The sequence below is a fragment of the Papio anubis genome, chromosome 3 (genome assembly GCF_008728515.1).
Source record: "Papio anubis isolate 15944 chromosome 3, Panubis1.0, whole genome shotgun sequence".
NCBI lineage: Eukaryota > Metazoa > Chordata > Mammalia > Primates > Cercopithecidae > Papio > Papio anubis.
Window position 1 is genome coordinate 82,870,380 of NC_044978.1, and position 21,674 is coordinate 82,892,053.

At 33.7% G+C, this 21,674-nt stretch overlaps 1 protein-coding gene across 5 annotated transcripts in view; it reads left to right on the top strand.

Annotated features, from left to right (window-relative positions):
• TBCK (TBC1 domain containing kinase) overlaps nucleotides 1–21,674 on the top strand; it is a 237,214-nt gene that overhangs the window by 65,016 nt on the left and 150,524 nt on the right. For all 5 annotated transcript variants that reach the window (XR_002522144.2, XM_009207317.4, XM_009207318.4 and 2 more), the window contains 11 exons: nucleotides 535–595; nucleotides 2,031–2,092; nucleotides 2,703–2,764; nucleotides 3,730–3,878; nucleotides 6,602–6,740; nucleotides 8,311–8,410; nucleotides 14,115–14,164; nucleotides 14,399–14,528; nucleotides 18,800–18,898; nucleotides 20,544–20,606; nucleotides 21,123–21,249. Coding sequence is in view for 4 of the 5 variants with exons in the window: in XM_009207317.4 (XP_009205581.4) it covers nucleotides 535–595; nucleotides 2,031–2,092; nucleotides 2,703–2,764; nucleotides 3,730–3,878; nucleotides 6,602–6,740; nucleotides 8,311–8,410; nucleotides 14,115–14,164; nucleotides 14,399–14,528; nucleotides 18,800–18,898; nucleotides 20,544–20,606; nucleotides 21,123–21,249 (1,042 nt within the window). In the remaining variant the exon portion in view is untranslated. The remainder of the gene's footprint in view (nucleotides 1–534; nucleotides 596–2,030; nucleotides 2,093–2,702; nucleotides 2,765–3,729; nucleotides 3,879–6,601; nucleotides 6,741–8,310; nucleotides 8,411–14,114; nucleotides 14,165–14,398; nucleotides 14,529–18,799; nucleotides 18,899–20,543; nucleotides 20,607–21,122; nucleotides 21,250–21,674) is intronic.

Consider the following 21,674-nt stretch of genomic DNA (forward strand, 5'->3'; position numbering starts at 1 on the left):
AATAATTAAAATATAATGTGTGCATCTTAAAATATACCAGGTGCTGTAGGAGCATGAAGGATGGCTGTGTGAAGTTATTGTGGTAAGAGAGTGTTATGAAATTTTTTAATGGAGAAACAGGCTACCTGGATCATAATATTTAAGTAAGAATTAGCTTGGTAGATGAAAGGGTATAATCAGTCTTACCCAGGGGACATCTTGTTCTCAATAAAGTAAGACTCCATGTGGCCTGGAATACCTCTAGATATCCAGGTATGTGTTGATCTCAAAAGTGAACAATGCTTACATCAAACTAGAATATAATGACCCTTAGATGTATGAAATGTTTAAATGATACATATTATGCAACACTTTCTAAAATGTTATTTCACCTATAATTTTTCTTTAGTGGAGCTGACTTTAAAAATCCAATAAAACTTTTGGAGATAAATGGAGATGCCTGATAAAATCAGTTTCAGCTATAAGGGGAGAAAAATACCTTCCTAGAAGAAACGTGTAAATATTAACACAAATTTCTTTTCTCATTTTATTTAGGGAAGAAAATTATTTCAGAGCTTGGATATTTCTGAAAGACTAAAATTTTTGCTTACTTTGGGTAAGTGTCATATAATTGCTTATCTTTCAGATATAAATATAACTTAGTAACTGTTAGTAATCATGCACATTGAGGATATGTTCTTTTGAAATAGTGAGGACACTGAAATATACCCCTTTTACTCAAGTTGCTAATGATCAGTGGTAATGATCAGCAGAACAGCATATGAGGTCCCTTCTAAAACATTACAGCAGAAATGTCTTTATTCTATGAGGAATTTTAACCTAGATGGAAATAATCTTAGCTTTATGATCTAGCCAAGTAAATTAACTTGTGAAATCAAAATATGAGAATATAAAATTGTATTTCTGTAGCAGTTTGCCTTCGGACAATGTATCTTAACTTTTGGGCTATCTTTCTATTTGATGAATCGTGTACAAATAACAACTCAAGAAGAATATTGATTTTTTCCATATAAAAGGCTCATACAAATTTTCATGTGTGTGGATCCAAACATGTATAATTCAAATTAATAAAAATTTATGTAATCTACTTTAGAGTGGAATTAATTAAGCACGTTTGGTAATTAAGGAGAGAAAAACAGTGATAGAACACTTTATGCAAAAGAGTGACAGATTAGTATCCAAGTTAAAAAGATTTACAAATAAGAATATATACAGAAAAGTATTAGTGAACATTAAATAATAATGAGTTATAAATAAATTTGCAAAAGTTTTACCAGGTTTACCACATTTAATTACAAAGATTGATACTACAGCTATTAAGAAGCCTTGGAGATTCTTAAATATGGTCTGTAATCTAAACTTATACTTTAAATTCCCAAATCAATGTAAGTACATTTTCCAAATTATGTATAATAAAAATAAATTAGTCTTGTAATCATAAAAACAAATCTATAAAGCCTTCTTAAAAAGCGCTGTTTATGTACAGTCATTTCTTGAAGAGGATTGGTTCTAGCACCCCCACATGTACCAAAATCCATGTGTACTGAAGTTCCACAGTCGGCCCCACAGAACCCATGTGTATGAAAAGTCGGTCCTCCATACATGCAGATTTCGCATCCACAAATACTGTATTTTCAACCCATGTTTGGTTGGAAACAATCCACAGATAAGTGGCCCTATGCAGTCTAAACCCATGTTGTTCAAGGGTCAACTATGTGTGTCTGCACGTATATATTTAGAGAGAGACAGAGAGAGCTAGAGTATCTTTACCTACCTTGTAAAGGAATTGCTCCTTTATCAAACTGTTTTAAGCTGATATCTTTCAGTGTCAGTTATTCAATTAGTATTTGTCTGAAGCTTTTCATTTTTATCAAAACTTGTAAAGAAATTTAACAAAATGATAAAGTTTTCAGTATTTTAAGTTCCAAAACTGCACTACTGCATTAAAACATTTTTGATCAGTTTATTTTCTGATTTGTTGGATAGATTAGAAAAGTAGCATTTATTCATATAGTTTTTCTGTTTTATAGACTGTGTAGATGACACTTTAATAGTTCTGGCTGAAGAGCATGGTTGTTTGGACATTATAAAGGTTTGTCATTAATCTGGGTCTTAGTCCATTTGTGCTGCTATAAAAAAATACCTGATATTGGGTAACTTATAAAGACAAAAATTTATTTTTCCACAGTTATTGAAACTAGGAAGTCCAAGTTCAAGGCACCAGTATGTTTGGTTTTCTGGTGAGGGCTGCAGTCTTCTGAGAGAGAAACACTGTCCTCACAAGGTGGAAGGGCAAGCTAGGCAATTGCTATGTGAAGTCTCACCTTTATAAGCCTCTTAATGCCATTCACCAGGGGAAGAGCCCTTGTGACCTAATCACTTCTTAAAGGCCTCACCTCTTAATATCATCACATTGGCCATTAAGTTTCAAAGTTCATTAAGCCTGAACTTTGGAGGGGACACAATCAAATCATAGCAATCTGTTCATGAAAATTTATTTTATGCACTTGGGATCCACTTGGAAGCTATTTTAAAGCAATGCTTATTTCTCTTTAAGTATTTGCTTTTTCACAGTGACAAAATTTGTATAAAGTACAAATAAAAACTTTTAACACATCAAAACCTTCTAGCTTAGCAAATGTTTGAATAAAGTATATTTCTAAAATTGATCATTTTAATTAATTATTTTCTCTATTTACCAGGAGCTTCCTGAAACTGTGATAGATCTTTTAAAGAAGTGCCTCACCTTCCATCCTTCTAAGAGGTTGATATTATTTAGAGATTGGGATTACATTGAGATCCTTTACACATAAGCAATTGATTTTTTTCATATTCATTTTAATATAATGGATTAAATAAAGATAATGTACATATGTAGTAGTATATAATTGACATCAGTATCATAACCATGAATGATGTAAGCTTTCGTTTTTTGTGAATAAATGAAAAAGTAATTAAAGTTAAACTATGGTCAGAAAACTGACATATACTAAAGAAGTTACTAGTTCATTTCCAAGCTTTTAAGTAGAATATCAACTAAGACTGTGGAATGTAGGTATTCCTAGACCTAATAATAACATCAGTGAAATGAGAATAAAAGTTTGTTATCAATATGTGTTATAGCAGTGAACTTGGATAAGTGGTGTGATAAACTAACAATTGTTGATAATAAAAAAGGATTTCTTAGAAGTTTCATTAATTGACTTTGACTTGATGATGTCACTACTAGTCATACAGCTATCCCTAAACTCCTTTAGTATATAATGTTTGAAAATAGTGTATATAAATTTGTCTTTAGAAAAACAACTTTATCAAGACATGTTAGAGAGAAATAGTAGTTTTGTGTGGATGTACCACATTAAGGGACAGGAAGAAAAGCCAAAAGGTATTATTATAATAGCTTGCATATTTATTATTTAATTAAGATATTCAGTAAAGCAGGTGAATGCTAGTCAGGCTAAAAGTAAACAATGCAAAAGCTTTTATGGAATGATATTTTTGATATATCATGAGGTAAAGTACAACATAAGTAAAAAAAAATCAGTATTTACTCACAGTTATTTGATTGTAATATAAAAGTATGCATCTAGACTCTGCAAAGGAAAGCTGTATTATTTTCTGTGCTAATGAGGTGTTTAAGACTTTCAACCAGTCTCTTGAATGTATGCCATTATTTTAGGAAATTTTTTATGACTTTCATTCATGCTCTGTATTTTAAATGTTCTCAAGGCCAACCCCAAGTGAATTAATGAAGGACAAAGTGTTCAGTGAGGTGTCACCTTTATATACCCCATTTACGAAACCTGCCAGTCTGTTTTCATCTTCTCTGAGATGTGCTGATTTAACTCTGCCTGAGGATATCAGTCAGTTGTGTAAAGGTAATGATAAATTAAAGCATAGAAAATGAGCCTTGTTTTTAAAGGAAGTTTCCTTATCCTACTTTCAGTTTTGAATTTATCAACAATATATATTAGTGGAATCATGGGAATTAAGAGACAATTCTGGAAGTGATTAAAATGTAACTGACTGACTGGGTGCGGTGGCTTATGCTTGTAATCCCAGCACTTTGGGAGGTCAAAGAGGGAGGATTGCTTGAGGCCAGGTGTTTGAGACCAGCCTGGTCAATGTAGAGATATCCTGTCTCTACAAAAAAAAAAAAAAAAAAAGACAACAAAACAACAACAACAAAAAACAAAGTATACACACACACACACACACACACACACACAAATATATATGTATATAGTTAGTCAGAGCCTAACTTGCTTGGATAATATCAGAGCCTAACTTGCTTGGATAATTATCAGAGCCTAACGGAACTGGTGAGGGGAAATAGCAAATTGCAGCTAGCTCTAGCCTTCTGTGTGGTGTTTAAGGTTAACAGAAGCATTCTATAGTCAATCCTGTGATTAGTTCTGAATCTTTAAGTGAGCCTGTGCCTCTAGCCTTTAGACAAGTGCTTCCTTGCCCTTAAGGAGTGGCTAGAATACACATAAACACACATACATTTGAGCTAACAGTTTATCCTTTATATTTAAGTTACTGATATTCTATATAATTTATTTATAACTGATCTCTAAAAATATTATTATTGATAAGAATTACATACCATTATGTTCTGCATGTTGAAGAGAATATCAGCTTTTAGACTTTCAATTCTTGTGTGAAGATTACAGCTCTTGGAACGTAAGGTTTAGTGACACGAGTAAGTTACCTTTATTCTGAAAAGTTTTCATGACTTAAGTCATGGCAGAAAATGGTTACTAAACATTCATTCAATTAAACATTTATTGAGTTCCTTTATGTGTCACATACTGTATCTTTTTTGTTTGTTTGTTTGTTTGTTTTGAGACTGAGTCTGGCTCTGTCGCCCAGGCTGGAGTGCAGTGGCCGGATCTCAGCTGACTGCAAGTGCCACCTCCCGGGTTTACGCCATTCTCCTGCCTCAGCCTCCCGAGTAGCTGGGACTACAGGCGCCCGCCACCTCGCCTGGCTAGGTTTTTTTTGTATTTTTAAGTAGAGACGGGCTTTCACCATGTTAGCCAGGGTGGTCTCGATCTCCTGACCTCGTGATCCGCCCGTCTCGGCCTCCCAAAGTGCTGGGATTACAGTCTTGAACCATCGCGCCTGGCCCACATACTGTATCTTTAAGTAACATTCATGCAAAAGGGGAAGGCAGACAGACATTTAGTTATACAATCACTATTATAAATGAAGGTCAATATGAATATAGCACAATGGCAGCATAGCAGGAGCACCTAATTGTGTATTTCTGTCTGGGACATCAAGGAAGACTTCAGAAAAAGCAGCCAGCCATTGCCTTGAGATAGGAGGGAAGGAACAATTTGTGTTGCTTGCCTCCCCATGTGCTATTTTCTACCCTTATTCCTTTTCCAATATAGAGTGTAAAATTTCCAATACTATGTATTCATTATAAAGAGTGAAAATTCCAGGTGTTTTTTTCTATGGGCAGTAAGTTTGTGAACTAGAGTTGGCTAATTGGATCTAAATGAAAGTACTGGGCATAAGGGCTACTTGTAGGGAAAAAACAAATTTTCTTGTCAAGAAAGTACTGCAGCATAAGTTCACCACTTTCTTCTCTTCTTAATGCAGGAAATGGTCTAGAATTTTGATAAGCATAGGCCCCTCCTATACATATGATTTTATTAGGAGAGATGAATAAATGTCTTTATTATATAAGCCACTTTTAGTAGTATATTATTTTCAGCTAGGAGCATTCAAATTATTACAAAAATTAAATCAGAATCTGCCAGTCATGGCATACCTCCAGGTAGGAGAAGGGAAACACCAAGCTCCAGCTCATTCTAGCCACTCCTTAAGGGCAAGGAAACACTTTGTCTAGAGTCACTGGCTCACTTAAAGATTGAGACCTAATCATAGGACTTACTACAGAATGCTTCTGTTCCCCACACCTTAACCACCACATAGAAAGCTAGAGCTGGCTGCACTTTGGTATTTCCCCTCTCCAGGTCAGTTAGGCTCTGACTAACCGGTTTATCTTGAAGGCTGACCGTGTTAAGAACAGTGCTCATCTTATTTCAGAATGGTTCCATTTCCTCTGCCACTACTGGAAACATAAGGGCATTTTCCTCCAATATTTACTGTGAGAACCGTGTCAATCTCCAGACTCACAAAAGTGTGCGGGTATCCCTTATGACTGGCTCCCCCTGGAGTTTTTGACTCTCAGAGTTGTCCACACTGAGCTCCAGTAATTTGTCAATTACAGTTTAGGTTTTCCAAACTTGGCACTGGTTCCTGAGGCACTACTCATGAATGTCTGTTCCAGAATGCTGTAACTCCCTGTATTCTGCTGTCTGTCTCCAGTCCTGGGGACAGAAGTTTGCCCTATGTCCTCACCTCTCTTACAGATCCAAGAATGGTTGATTTTTCAGTCTGTTCAGCTTTTTATTTGTTGTTAGGATGGAGTAGCAAATTTCAGCCTCCTTACTACTAACTGGAAACTGGAAGTCTGTTCTTCAGTGTTTATTTTTTTTTTTAGAATGGCAGCTATTACTGCCTGTTGACTTTTAATAAAGGTAGAAAATGTAATACAGTGATTCCTTAAATTTGCTTTTAATAGATATAAATAATGATTACCTGTCAGAAAGATCTATTGAAGAAGTTTATTACCTTTGGTGTTTGGCTGGAGGTGACTTGGAGAAAGAGCTTGTCAACAAGGAGATCATTCGATCCAAACCACCTATCTGCACACTCCCCAAGTAAGGAAAGAAACTTCTCTTGTAAATTTAAATAAATAAATAAACGATAATAATTATACTTATATGGTAATAATAAAAAAGAAAATTGGTTGTTTTTAAAATTTTTTTTGGTAGACATCCCAACTAAGTGATTATTGGAAGCAATTGAAATCAACACCTTGTTTGACTGGCCAGAGTTTCTAATTGCAGTTCCCATCACTTGTCTTTGATCTGTGATTTGCTTTGTGACCTATTTGAAGTGAAGTTAATACTATGGAATATCTTGCAATAATTGATGTTAATGAAAAATACACAAGTCACAATAGAATATTTAAGAGAGTTAACTGAAAACTAGTTAGTTTGCCTACTAAAAACATCTATGTTCTTTTTGCAAATATACTTGTAAATGTAAATGAACTGTGTGGTCTCACTGCATGTCCTAGAGATCATTACTGTGCTAGTGTGTTGCAAAAACATCTGCAAAACTGTATAAGAAGGTATCATGCTATAAGTTAGACTCCAAGTTAAATACCTCTACAACCTTGGGGCTAAGATTGTCATTAACATTGCTATTCATGTTTGTTCATAAAAATATGAACCTAAATTTCTTGAGCTTCTACTAATACTTTAAATTTTTAATTTTAGGCTTTGAGAGGCAAGGCAGGTGGATTGAGTGAGCCTAGGAGTTTGAGATCAGCCTGGGCAACATGGCAAAACCCTGCCTCTACAAAGAAAAAAATTAGCTGGACATGGTGTTGTGTGCCTGTAGTCCGAGCTACTCAGGCAGCTGCAGGTGGGAGAATCACCTGAGCCCAGAGAAGTTGAGGCTGCAGTAAGCCAAGATCATGCTACTGCACTTTAGCCTGAGCAAATGAGAGACCCTGTCTCAAAATAAAATAAAATAAAATTTTAATTTTTAGATTTCAAGACTTAGGTTTGATCATTATAGGCAACTGTAGAAGTAATCTGCTCATCATTTTTTTCTTTTCAAACTTCTGTATTGTTTGGATTGACTAGTTTATATATTTTTTCTCTTTTAATCTGATTTTTAAATGTTAACTTTGAGTATACCACTTATACATTGAATTAAGTAGAAAGTAAGAGGTAAGATTACGGAAATTGTAAGAAGAAATAGTTTAAAGGGCATATAGATTCTTAAAAGTAATTTATTGAAATTGTAAACAAATTTTACTCATTTATTATTTAATATCCTTTCTTCTATGAGGTTACTATCCAATATGCTTTTTTCTTTCTTCTTCCCTTTGTCTTTTTCCACTCGTATCAAGTTTCTCGGGAAAACATTGGGCTAATGTCAGGAGAGTACTGTTAGCATTGAAACTGCATGAACAAAGGGTTGTAAATGACAAAACTTTTGTTTTTCTGAAATTTTCTTATATTCATACCAACTCAAGAGTTATTTAAAAACGAGACTTGTTTGAAGAAATCTCAATACATTGTTTTATTAAACATCCAGTCGAAAGTTTAATTCTTTTTTAATGAAGGGATTGATGACTTAGAATAAACTTTGCTTTCTAGAAGAAACAATAAACTGGATTTTGTGTGCATATTATTTTTAAAAATTTCTTTTCAGTTTTCTCTTTGAGGATGGCGAAAGCTTTGGACAAGGTCGAGATAGAAGCTCACTTTTAGATGATACCACTGTGACATTATCATTATGCCAGCTAAGAAATGTAAGAATGATATTTTGACAGTTCTGCTTTAGTTTTTTTTTTTCTTTAATTAAAACCTTACAGATACACAAGATATTGTGTATGCCTCCTTGATTTCACAAAATATGGGAGAGCTTCTGTAAAATGTGTGCCCCAGAGTAAATTGCATCTGTACAACTTCAGCTGTATTACCTGAGTGTTCACAAAAATGATTTTATCAGTTTATCTTTTCGCCATCATTGGGTAACTATTCTCATTTCTTTATTTACCTGGTAATGCTTTCTTTTATCAAATTTTTAAAAATTGTTAATCTAATGATATGGAAAAGTATTTTGCTATAACACTAATTTTTAATTTCGTGATTATAGTGTAGTTGTAAGTCTTTTCATATATTTTATCACTTCGCCTACCTCTTTATGCATTACTAGTTCATATCTCTTGTCAGTTTTTCTTTTGAGTGATTTCTTATTGATTTGAGGAGTTTTAGAACTATATCCCTGATATCGTATCTTTGTGAGCTGTATGTCATGGAAATATATTCTCATCTGTAGCTCTTCCTTCAACTTTTGATTCTTTTATTGAATAGAATTCTAAATTTTTATCAGTATTTTCTTTTATAGTCAAATGTATTTTGATATATTTTTTCTTGTAACTTATTTAAAGTAATAGCAAGGTTATAAGTATATTTTATAATGTTTTTATATATTTCCTTTTAAAAATTTTAAATAATTGTTTCCCATTTAGTTCTTTAATCCACCTAGAATTTATTTTAGATTAAGTTGTAAGGAAGGTATCCAATATCATATTTCATTGATTAAAAAAATACCCCTTATGTCAGTACCATATAATTGAATAGTTTTCTCTTCACTTTTTTGATGTGCAATACCAACTTTTTCTATGTGCATGGATATGTCTCTGGGCCTTGGTATTCTAATTTGTTGGCCTGTGTTTCTAATTTTAGCAAATACCACATTGCCTTAATCTATAGTTTTATGTGAACTGTTGATATCTAGCAAAGGAAGACTTTCAGTTTTTTTGTCCTCAAAATGGAGTAGGAGCTTTTTAACATCTTCCTCTACTAGCTGATTTTTATTATCATCATAAAGACCTTCATAAAAAATTACAGGGTTTTGATTGACATTGCATTGAATTTATAGGTTAATTTGTAGAGAATTGATGTATTTAAAATGTAGGGTTTTATTTCTTGAACATGCCTAAATAAATATGTCATTTATTTGTCATATTTTATATAACAATTTTCTTTTTAATGTCTGTATATCAGTTATCAGATTTATTCCTAAGGTAATTTATTGTTGCTCTTGTAAATAGAATATATATGTGTGTGTGTGTGTGTGTGTGTGTGTGTGTGTGTGTATATATGTGTATGTGTGTATATATATGTATGAGTATGATTTTTTCCAATATTTTGTTATAAAAATTTTTAAACAGAAAAGTTGGGAAGCATTTACAGTGAACAAGTTACCGCCTAGATCAACCATTTGATATGGTCTATTAGCAAAATCAAGTTACACCTATTCATTGACCTATTATGTATAGCTGTTTTGTTCTACAGTGGCAAAATTGAGTAGTTGCAATAGAGACCACATGGCCCACAAAGCTAAAAATATTTGTTATATGTTCCTGCATAGAAACAGTTTGCTAATCTGTGACCTAGATTCTATAATTAACATTTTACATGCTTTACCACATGTCTATCTATCTTTCTAGTCATGCATCAATCCATCATATTTTTCGTTCTTGTGTTTCAAAGTAAAATGAAGACATTACTACAATTCAGCTTACACATTAGAGTTTGAGATTTGTTTATGGTTCTTTTCTAGGCAAAATTTTCATGTAGTAAAATGTACAAATCTTAAGTATACCAGTAGATGAGTTTAAAATATACATCAATAATATTTTTTCCTGTAGTAAAATGTACCAAATCTTAAGTATACCAGTAGATTATTTTTAAAAATACATCAGTAATATTTTTTTAAATACCATGTCAACTACTATTTTGTGCATGATTAGTAACACAATTGATTTTTTTATATGGATTTTGTGTCAGGCAACGTTGCTGAACTTATTCTTTTTTAAATAAGAATAGGACTCTACAGAGTCTCTGTGGTTTTCTTGGAAATGAAGGGAAAAACACTACCTTAATTCACTTCACTCACTTCATCTTTTGTAATTATTTTTGCTGAGCCTCTATAACACTATTGAATAGAAACAAATAGTGGGCATTCTTGTCTCATTTCTGGTTTTAAAAGGTTGCTTTTTATATTTCATAATTAAGTATGATATTTGTTGCATTGAGCTATAGACTTCTATTCTAAGTTATACGTTTTGTTATGAATGGGTGTTGAATTTCACTGAGTGTTTTCACGGTATCTATTGGGATGGTCATATGGTTTTTTATGTATTATGTTAATGGATTTAATTATATTGATGGGGTTTTTCAATGTTGAGCCATGTTTATATTTCTGGAATAAACCCAATCAGATCATGATTTCATTTTTCCTTTTTTATACATTTGTGTTTTGATTTTTCTAATATTTTGTTTAGAATGTTTGCATTTCTGTGTCTATTTGAGATGGGCCTGTGAGTTTCTTTTCTTTTACTGCAACATGCTAGTTTGGTGTCAGGGGTGTACTAGTCTCATAAGATAAATAAGAGAGTGTTGCCTTTTTTTTTTTTATTCTCTGAAAGACTTTATATGATTACATATATCTATTTCTTGAATGTTTCATGGGAGTTAGCTTTAAAACCATATTGTAATGGCTCCTTATCCCTATCTGGGTGTAATCATTACTTCAGTCTGCTTAATGGTTATAAGTTTACTCAGGCTGTTTATTTTGTTTTTAAATCATTTTCTAAAGTTATATGTTTCAAGGCCTTTAAGCTTGCTCTTCCCAGTGCCTCTAACACTCTTCCGCCGCTTCTATTTCCTTTCTTTCCATTCTCTGCTGAACCGTTACCTTTTGGTGGGCTTTTGTTGGCCATCCTTTATCAAATAGCAACGCCACACCTATCCCTTGTATTCTTTATCCTGGTTTTTTTTTTTTTCCTCCATTGTACTTCTCTTCATTTGATATATGTTTTCTTCCTATATGATAACTGAATGAAGGAATGAATCCTCTTATTATATAAAAGCCCTATTAATATTGTAGTAAAGTACAGGGGAGAAGTATTTTATAATCTTATGATTAAGTCCCAAATTTTAGTGAGCCTGTATTCCTGGGCTGTGACCTTCACAAGGTTTCTCAGCTTCTCCCACTCCTCTGCCCCAAGCTGAGACAGGAAAGCTAGAGGGACTAGAGTCGGGTATTTCTTTTCCCCTACGTCAAAGACTGGAGTGGACTGGAGTTGAATATTTCCTTCCCAAGTTGGCTAGATTTCTGCAAAACCCAAGTTAGTTAGGACCTGGCAGAAGAGTTTCCCTTTAAGGCAGACCTCTCTTAAGGAAAACAGAGTACCCTGGCTATATTTCAGGTTGGTTACTTTCCACCTCCCCCTGCAGGAAGTCAAGGGTATTTTTCTCAGATCTTCACCCTGAGAACCTGGTGGGACCTGTGAAGGTTAATCTCATGGAAGCAAGGAAGGCCTCCCTAAGGCTGGGCCTCTAGAAGTTTTTCTCTCTCATATTAGTCTGTGCTCAGCCTGCAAGTATAAATAAATACCTTTTAATTAATCTTAACAGGCTCCAGCAGTGGCTCTGTTCCTGGTAAACTGTGATTCCCTGTATTCGAGGGTCCCTCCAGTTTTTAGGACATCACAGTGCTCTGATTCTGATAGATGTGAGACAAGTTCTTGATTTTCAGTTTGTTCTGCATTTTTGTTGTTAGAGGAAGAATGATGCCTTCTAAGCTGTTTATATTTTGTATAAGAAAGTGGAAGTCCCAGCCTTTTTAATTTTAACTATTCATAGCCAAAGCTAAAATAGGTACCTATCCTTGTTTTCTGTCTAAGCTAGCAATTCCCCTAGTTTTTATTTACGTGGCTTTAGAAGGGTCTTCTCCATTCTGAAGGTCTGTTATGCAGGTTCCCAAACCTTTATCCCATTATGGCCTAAATCTCTAGACCACAGTTATTAACTCCTTTCTTCTAGGCCTGGTTTTATATCTGTTATCACAGCATTTTCCTTATGTTTTAAAGCTTAGCTAACCATTTAATATTTTACATGTTATGTAGTAGGACAGTATTAGAATCCATTGTCTACCATAATGCCATCAACAGAAAATTAAAATGTATAATTATTACTACTCAATACTCTGAATTTATAATCTCTTTGAAAGAAAGAATGTGGAAAGTAACAAAATAAGTAACAATACCATGCAGCAAACAATAAATTACATCCAAAATATCTGATTTCAGCTGATTTTGTTTTGCTCTTAATTTGTTTCTTCAATTTAAATATAATCCAAGTTAAATGAATGTAGGCTTCAAGTCTAAATGTCTCAATGCCTTTACAGTTCTGCTTGTGAAATTTAAAATACTTTTTTTCTGTAGTTATTAAGAAATATTAATTTGCTGATTCTTAAAATGATATGGAAACCAAATAATTTTTAGTGTTTTCGTTCACCTTTTAAAATTCCTAATGTGCAAAATTTTTGTTTAGAAAAGACAGACAAGATACTTATAGATAAAATCAATGACATTCAGGATACTGAAAACTAATCTTTAATAACAAGATATGTGTATTAATAATGCAGTAACACTTGGGAAAATTTAATTTCTTTACTTAAAATTTTAATATATGAAAGATATACCTAAAGGTTTACTAAAATAGGATAAGCGTATAGCACATTAATTTTTAGAGGAGAACCAGGCGTAAATTCAGTGTTTGCTGAATTCTTAGTGTTGAGTAAAAGATTTTTCTTCAGCTTTAACAATTCTGGGAATAACTCACATGGGTGCACAATGACTGATCAACAGAAGATCAGTGCTTGCTGCACACACAGCTTGAACTTCTATGTCAATCCCCATAGGAGCAAACATTCTGCCTTCAAGATGGAAGTTGAACAGCAGAGCAGTGGGCAAGATGGCATTAACTTTAATCACCTTGCTTAGAATGTGATTAACATTTTACTTTACTACTGCCTTCCTGCTTCTGATTTTGAAGAATACCTGTAATCCTGTCAGGGTTGTTATTTGGAACAACTATTAAAATAACTTTGTAAAAAAAATCATTAAGTAAACTCTGTCCATTGATTTATTAGCTATTTGAGTCATACATGTTCAAAGTATGATGTGAGAAATGTTTTGGAATCCTTTTTCTAGTACCTTTCTTTTTGACTTAGCTTATATTATGCCAAAGCAAAAATAAATCTAAGTTGTTCTTTCAATATGTACATGGCTATATAGTACCTCTTTTTAATCATCTTTCTTCATATAACTTAAAATTTTTTTCCCATTCATTAAGTTTTATACTAGTGCTAGTAATTCTGAGTTGTGTTTGGAAAATATATCATGATAGGTGTCTAACATTTATAAGTGATACCTATAGATAAGAAAAAAAAAAGAAAAGTTATTTTTCACAGCCAAACCTTAATCAGTAGAGGCATTGTATGCTTGCATGTTTATAAGAACTGATTTTTAGATTCTATTTTATACTTTTCTAGGTCCCTTTATAAATTCATAGTTGTTGTATTACTTGTCTTTTTAAACACAGATCAAAGTTTCTGCCCAATATCTTTATACATAAATATTGTCTTTAAATACACAGAGATTGAAAGATGTTGGTGGAGAAGCATTTTACCCATTACTTGAAGATGAGTGAGTATATATAGTCTCATTTTACATTTATTTTTCTTTCTATTTATATTAGATTTATAAGAATTTTATACATTTTCTTTGAAATGTGTTTCCTAAATAGAAAATAATAACCTGATACTTTGGTTTATTAAAATTTTGTGCTTTTTCTGAAATCACTGTCGGTAGAGTTAGGAAGAAAAAAGAAAATGTACCTTTTGTCCATTTTTTTTTTATTGCTTTTGTTCTCTTTTACAGCCAGTCTAATTTACCTCATTCAAACAGCAATAATGAGTTGTCTGCAGCTGCCACTCTCCCTTTAATCATCAGAGAGAAGGACACAGAGTACCAACTAAATAGAATTATTCTCTTTGACAGGCTGCTAAAGGTATGTATTCTAAAGTATAAAGTGTTAACAATAGCCCATATGGAATTCTTTTTTTTTTTAATTTTTTCGATAATTCTTAGGGAATCTTGAATAATAAGAAGGTTAATTTTTATGACCTATCTTGTCCTGTTAGCTTTCTTTAATTTTAAAAATGATACATGTTCTTAGTAAAATTAGAAAGTAAAAACAAGGTGTGGTAATATATGCAAAATCATGTTAGACAAAGGATTAATGTCCTTATTTTTTATTTTATTTTTTTATTATTATTATTCTTTAAGTTCTAGGGTACACGTGCATAACATGCAGGTTTGTTACATATGTATACTTGTGCCATGTTGGCGTGCTACACCCATCACCTCGTCAGCACCCATCAACTCGTCCTTTACATCCGGTATAACTCCCAGTGCAATCCCTCCCCCCTCCCCCGTCCCCATAATAGGCCCCGGTGTGTGATGTTCCCCTTCCCGCGTCCAAGTGATCTCATTGTTCAATTCCCACCTATGAGTGAGAACATGCGGCATTTGGTTTTCTGTTCTTGCGGTAATTTGCTGAGAATGATGGTTTCCAGCTGCATCCATGTCCCTACAAAGGACACAAACTCATCCTTTTTTATGGCTGCATAGTATTCCATGGTGTATATGTGTCACATTTTCTTAATCCAGTCTGTCACTGATGGACATTTGGGTTGATTCCAAGTCTTTGCTATCGTAAATAGTGCCACAATGAACATACGTGTGCATGTGTCTTTATAGCAGCATGATTTATAATCCTTTGGGTATATACCCAGTAATGGGATGCCTGGGTCATATGGTACTTCTAGTTCTAGATCCTTGAGGAATCGCCATACTGTTTTCCACAATGGTTGAACCAGTTTACTATCCCACCAACAGTGTAAAAGTGTTCCTATTTCTCCACATCCTCTCTAGCACCTGTTGTTTCCTGACTTTTTAATGATTGCCATTCTAACTAGTGTGAGATGGTATCTCATTGTGGTTTTGATTTGCATTTTTCTGATGGCCGGTGATGACGAGCATTTTTTCATGTGTCTGTTGGCTGTATGCATGTCTTCTTTTGAGAAATATCTGTTCATATCCCTTGCCCACTTTTTGATGGGGTTGTTTGTTTTTTTCTTGTAAATTTGTTTGAGTTCTTTGTAGGTTTTGGGTATTAGCCCTTTGTCAGATGAGTAGATTGCAAAAATTTTCTCCCATTCTGTAGGTTGCCTGTTCACTCTGATGGTAGTTTCTTTTGCTGTGCAGAAGCTCTTTAGTTTAATTAGATCCCATTTGTCAATTTTGGCTTTTGTTGCCGTTGCTTTTCGTGTTTTAGACATGAAGTCCTTGGCCATGCCTATGTCCTGAATGGTATTACCTAGGTTTTCTTCTAGGCTTTTTATGGTTTTAGGTCTAACATTTAAGTCTCTAATCCATCTTGAATTAATTTTTGTATAAGGAGTAAGGAAAGGATCCAGTTTGAGCTTTCTACTTATGGCTAGCCAATTTTCCCAGTACCATTTATTAAATAGGGAATCCTTTCCCCATTTCTTGTTTTTCTCAGGTTTATCAAAGATCAGATGGCTGTAGATGTGTGGTATTATTTCTGAGGACTCTGTTCTGTTCCATTGGTCTATATCTCTGTTTTGGTACCAGTACCATGCTGTTTTGGTTACTGTAGCCTTGTAGTATAGTTTGAAGTCAGGTAGCGTGATGCCTCCAGCTTTGTTCTTTTGACTTAGGATTGTCTTGGAGATGCGGGCTCTTTTTTGGTTCCATATGAACTTTAAAGCAGTTTTTTCCAATTCTGTGAAGAAACTCATTGGTAGCTTGATGGGGATGGCATTGAATCTATAAATTACCTTGGGCAGTATGGCCATTTTCACGATATTGATTCTTCCTATCCATGAGCATGGTATGTTCTTCCATTTGTTTATGTCCTCTTTTATCTCACTGAGCAGTGGTTTGTAGTTCTCCTTGAAGAGGTCCTTTACATCCCTTGTAAGTTGGATTCCTAGGTATTTTATTCTCTTTGAAGCAATTGTGAATGGAAGTTCATTCATAATTTGGCTCTCTGTTTGTCTGTTACTGGTGTATAAGAATCCTTTGATTTTTGCACATTAATTTTGTATCCTGAGACTTTGCTGAAGTTGCTTATCAGCTTAAGGAGATTTTGGGCTGACATGATGGGGTTTTCTAATATACAATCATGTCATCTGCAAAGAGGGACAATTTGACTTCTTCTTTTCCTAACTGAATACCCTTGATTTCTTTCTCTTGACTGATTGCCCTAGGAAGAACTTCCAACACTATGTTGAATAGGAGTGGTGAGAGAGGGCATCCCTGTCTTGTGCCAGTTTTCAAAGGGAATGCTTCCAGTTTTTGCCCATTCAGTATGATATTGGCTGTGGGTTTGTCATAAATAGCTCTTATTATTTTGAGATATGTTCCATCAATATCGAATTTATTGAGAGTTTTTAGCATGAAAGGCTGTTGAATTTTGTCAAAGACCTTTTCTGCATCTATTGAGATAATTATGTGGTTTTTGTCTTTGGTTCTGTTTATATACTGGATTACATTTATTGATTTGCATATCTTGGACCAGCCTTGCATCCCAGGGATGAAGCCCACTTGATCATGGTGGATAAGCTTTGTGGTGTGCTGCTGGATTTGGTTTGCCAGTATTTTATTGACGATTTTTGCATCGATGTTCATCAGGGATATTGGTCTAAAATTCTCTTTTTTTGTTGTGTCTCTGCCAGGCTTTGGTATCAGGATGATGTTGGCCTCATAAAATGAGTTAGGGAGGATTCCCTCTTTTTCTATTGATTGGAATAGTTTCAGAAGGAATGGTACCAGCTCCTCCTTGTACCTCTGGTAGAATTCAGCTGTGAATCCATCTGGTCCTGGACTTTTTTTGGTTGGTAGGCTATTAATTATTGCCTCAATTTCAGAGCCTGCTATTGGTCTATTCAGGAATTCTGCTTCTTCCTGGTTTAGTCTTGGGAGAGTGTAAGTGTCCAGGAAATTATCCATTTCTTCTAGATTTTCTAGTTTATTTGCGTAGAGGTGTTTATAGTATTCTCTGATGGTAGTTTGTGTTTCTGTGGGGTCGGTGGTGATATCCCCTTTATCGTTTTTTATTGCGTCTATTTGATTCTTCTCTCTTTTCTTCTCTATTATTCTTGCTAGCGGTCTATCAATTTTGTTGATTTTTTCAAAAAACCAACTCCTGGAATCATTGATTTTTTGGAGGGTTTTTTGTGTCTCTATCTCCTTCAGTTCTGCTCTGATCTTAGTTATTTCTTGCCTTCTGCTAGCTTTTGAATATGTTTGCTCTTGCTTCTCTAGTTCTTTCAATTGTGATGTTAGAGTGTCAATTTTAGATCTTTCCAGCTTTCTCTTGTGGCCATTTAGTGCTATAAATTTCCCTCTACACACTGCTTTAAATGTGTCCCAGAGATTCTGGTATGTTATGTCTTTAATGTCCTTATTTTTTAAAAGAAGACTTAAAAGTCAACAGGAAAAACATCAATATTGAAACAGAGAAATGGATAGAGTACATAATATAAATACAACTAGTAAATCTTTTCAAATTGTTCATCTTCACTAGGAATGAAAAAATATATGTAAATTAAAATCGGATTGATTTTCCATACCACATTCGCAAAGTGAGCACAGATGCAATGATATTGGAACTCTCTTTCTGTTGGAATAAATGTGAATGTACTGAAACATTTCGTAAAACAATTTGAATGCATATATCAAGAACCTTAACAACGTCTGTGTCCTTTGTCCTATTAATACTCTTCTAGAAAGTTCTCCTAAGACACAAATTCATAAAAGTACAAATTTATATGCAAAATGCAGAAGTACCCATAATAGTAGCTTACAGTGATTGAACACTTCTCTGTCACCACGTTTTTAACAGAGTGCTTTACCTGCATTGTCTTATTTAACCCGTATGAGGCTGGTACTATTATCCTTCATTTAAAATGACTCATTTTAAATCCCCCCAGAGCATCAAATAGAGAGGAAGGATTTAAAAATAGATAGAATCAGCTCCTCTTCTTAATTATATAATATAAATTTTGCAAGGTGTTAGGGATTCATTCTACTGCTTATTTATATGTATTAATAACACCAGACACAATAATTGCATGTACTTTGAAATTTATTGCAAGTCACTTAAGTTTTATCATGGGTATATTCAGAACTGTCTAGACTGAAAGATGGCACTAGGTAATTTGAGGCATTTTCATTTCTTTTTTGATATAGGCTTATCCATATAAAAAAAATCAAATCTGGAAAGAAGCAAGAATTGACATTCCTCCTCTTTTGAGAGGTTTAACCTGGGCTGCTCTTCTGGGAGTTGAGGTAAGGAAAAAAGAAAAGGTTAGAAGCTGATTAATTATGCTAAGAAAGGATGAAGAAGGAGAGTGCTTTCCAAATATGTATTTTTCCAGTTACTAGAAAATTATATAGTAAAATATAAGCATTAGAATATTTGGCAATTTTAAGTGGAAGGAACATAGGAAAACAATAGAAAAGAAAAATATAATTGAGGGTTTATTAGATTGTGCTATTTAATATTTCATTTAATGGTGGTCACAGAAAATGTTTTGATAATTACCAAGGAATATTTTAAGAATATATGTCAGTTACAAGTGGGTAGTCCTGCTTGTGAAGTATGCTTATTATAGAATATAATTATCTGTTTATAAATGGTTCTAAATTTGGAGAAATCTTTCAATCTAATCTGACATGTCAAAATCACTAACATAATTCAGTGGCTTTTGGCACGCCTGTTCCACCTGGAATGTGCTACCAAGAGAAATAGCTCCCATGTCTTCTATAACACTTTCTCTGTGGTTGTGAGGAAGGGAGAGGTGTCACAAATTGTGGTGGTCTGCAATACTAACAGAGAACTCCGATGACATCAATCATGACAACGGGCCAACTTCTAGCCAGATTTTTTTCATTTCTTGTCAATTTCTTTGTCATCTTGTCTTCTTATATTCTCTTATAGATAATTATCCTTGCTTTTTAAAGAATTCCAGTCAGGAATGATGGCACATGCCTGTGGTCCCAGCTTCTTGGAAAGCTGAAGCAGGAGGGTTACTTGAGCCCAGGAGTTCGAGGCTTCAGTGAACCTTGATTGTGCCACTGCACTCTACCCTGGATGATAGAACTAAACCCTGTCTCTAAAAAAAATATTTTAAAAAAATCCTCAACTATTTTTAATCCTTTTCAATTCTCTGTTTGAAGAATTTCCTTTCTTCATTCCTGATTCCCTTGATAAGAGTCTGCAAATACCTTTGAGTTTGGTTGGTTACTTTACAAGCATGCCAGTGGTTCAATATCATACAGTAATCATTAGACTTGTAGAACAATATAATGCTAAAGTCCAAGAGGACTTCAGGCATCAGGTTTTCCAACTCTCATTAAATGAATGTCTCAAAGAAGTTGATATAGCAGATATTGGAGTTTAAACCCTACTTCCTGGCTCTTTCTCTACCATGATAATAAGCCAGAATAATACTATTTTTTTCATGCTTGGTCCTATAGAACATGACCAAGATTTGTAGTCATTTATTCAGTTATTTTTAATTTTTAACAGTGTGTAACTGAAAATTGTAAATGACCTCTTTAGGCCCTAATGATTCTATCATGTAATTATAGACATAACATAACAAGGTTGTGTTATGTTGTAGGGGCTGGGAGGTCAGCCAAACATACTTACTAGCTAAGTAATTAATCCACAACATTCATGTTGTGGTATTTATAATTCAAGAGTTTGCCTCAGCATAATGGCAAATTGTGACTTATCGGAGACACTCATCATAGATTGTCAAAGACACAGAAAATTTCTCTTAAGATGAGTTCTACACTGGGTTTGAATGTGTTTATCTGTAGTTGGGTAGGTTTCCAAAGATAGATATTTATAAAAAATAGATTTTTCTATATTACTAGTTGTATTAAGGATATGATAAATTAATGTATCTTCTTTTATTTTTTGCAGGGAGCTATTCATGCCAAGTACGATGCAATTGATAAAGACACTCCAATTCCTACAGATAGACAAGTATGATTTAGATTTTCTTAAGCAACCTAAGATAATTCTGTCAAATATTTAAATTTTAGGAAGGAGCCTGAAGAAAGCCTCTTTCTCTCATGAATACAGACACACTGCTGCATACATACATTGTTAGAGAAACCAAAACTCTTATGCTTATAACTTAGAACAATACCTTAAAGGACTTTAAGGTCAAGTTACATTTTTAAAAATACTGTAGTTCTTCATCTGAAAAATTTGCCCTTCATTTGGACCAGACTATAAAGGAAAATATTTTTTTAAAGTATATTAACATATACCTTTCAAAAGAAATGGTCTGATTCTCCTGTTTAAGTATACATACAACGTCTTTAGTGTTTCCGTAAGATCAATTAAAAAATTCAAAAAATTAGGCACTTAAGAAGTTGGTCTGTTTTGAAATTTGTATTATGGCTTCTCCTTTTCCTTATTTAATGAATAAAGATTAAGGGTTTATTGCTGATTACACAATTACTGTTTCACCTTATTATTTTGCTATTTTAACAGATTGAAGTAGATATTCCTCGCTGTCATCAGTACGATGAACTGTTATCATCACCAGAAGGTCATGCAAAATTTAGGCGTGTATTAAAAGCCTGGGTAGTGTCTCATCCTGATCTTGTGTATTGGCAAGGTAACTTTTATAATCATTAAAACTCCTCTGGAGTATTAGGAGATTGTTGCATAACTGACATTTTAAAAAATTAAAATATTTAAACATCCTTGTCTTCGGAAAAAGTCAATATTGAAGCTCTGATTCATTTTTTGAGAGGTTTACATCCAAGCATTTTTTAAAATCTTTGTCTAAATCCTAGTAGATATCATTTAAAAACATAATATTTAATATGCAAGTTGATTAGCAAAGCAGAAAGGTATTTGGAGCTGTTATCATCTTTGTGGATACATGTTTTAAACGCCTATGCACACTGTTAAATCAGTTGGGGCTAGTTGAGATTCTTATAGTTAATGATTTCTAATTTATACTTACCATGGCTATTAGGACTTAAAAATAGGCTCTCATCCTAAAGTCCTCATTTTATTTGTCTTTTTTCCCCTTGT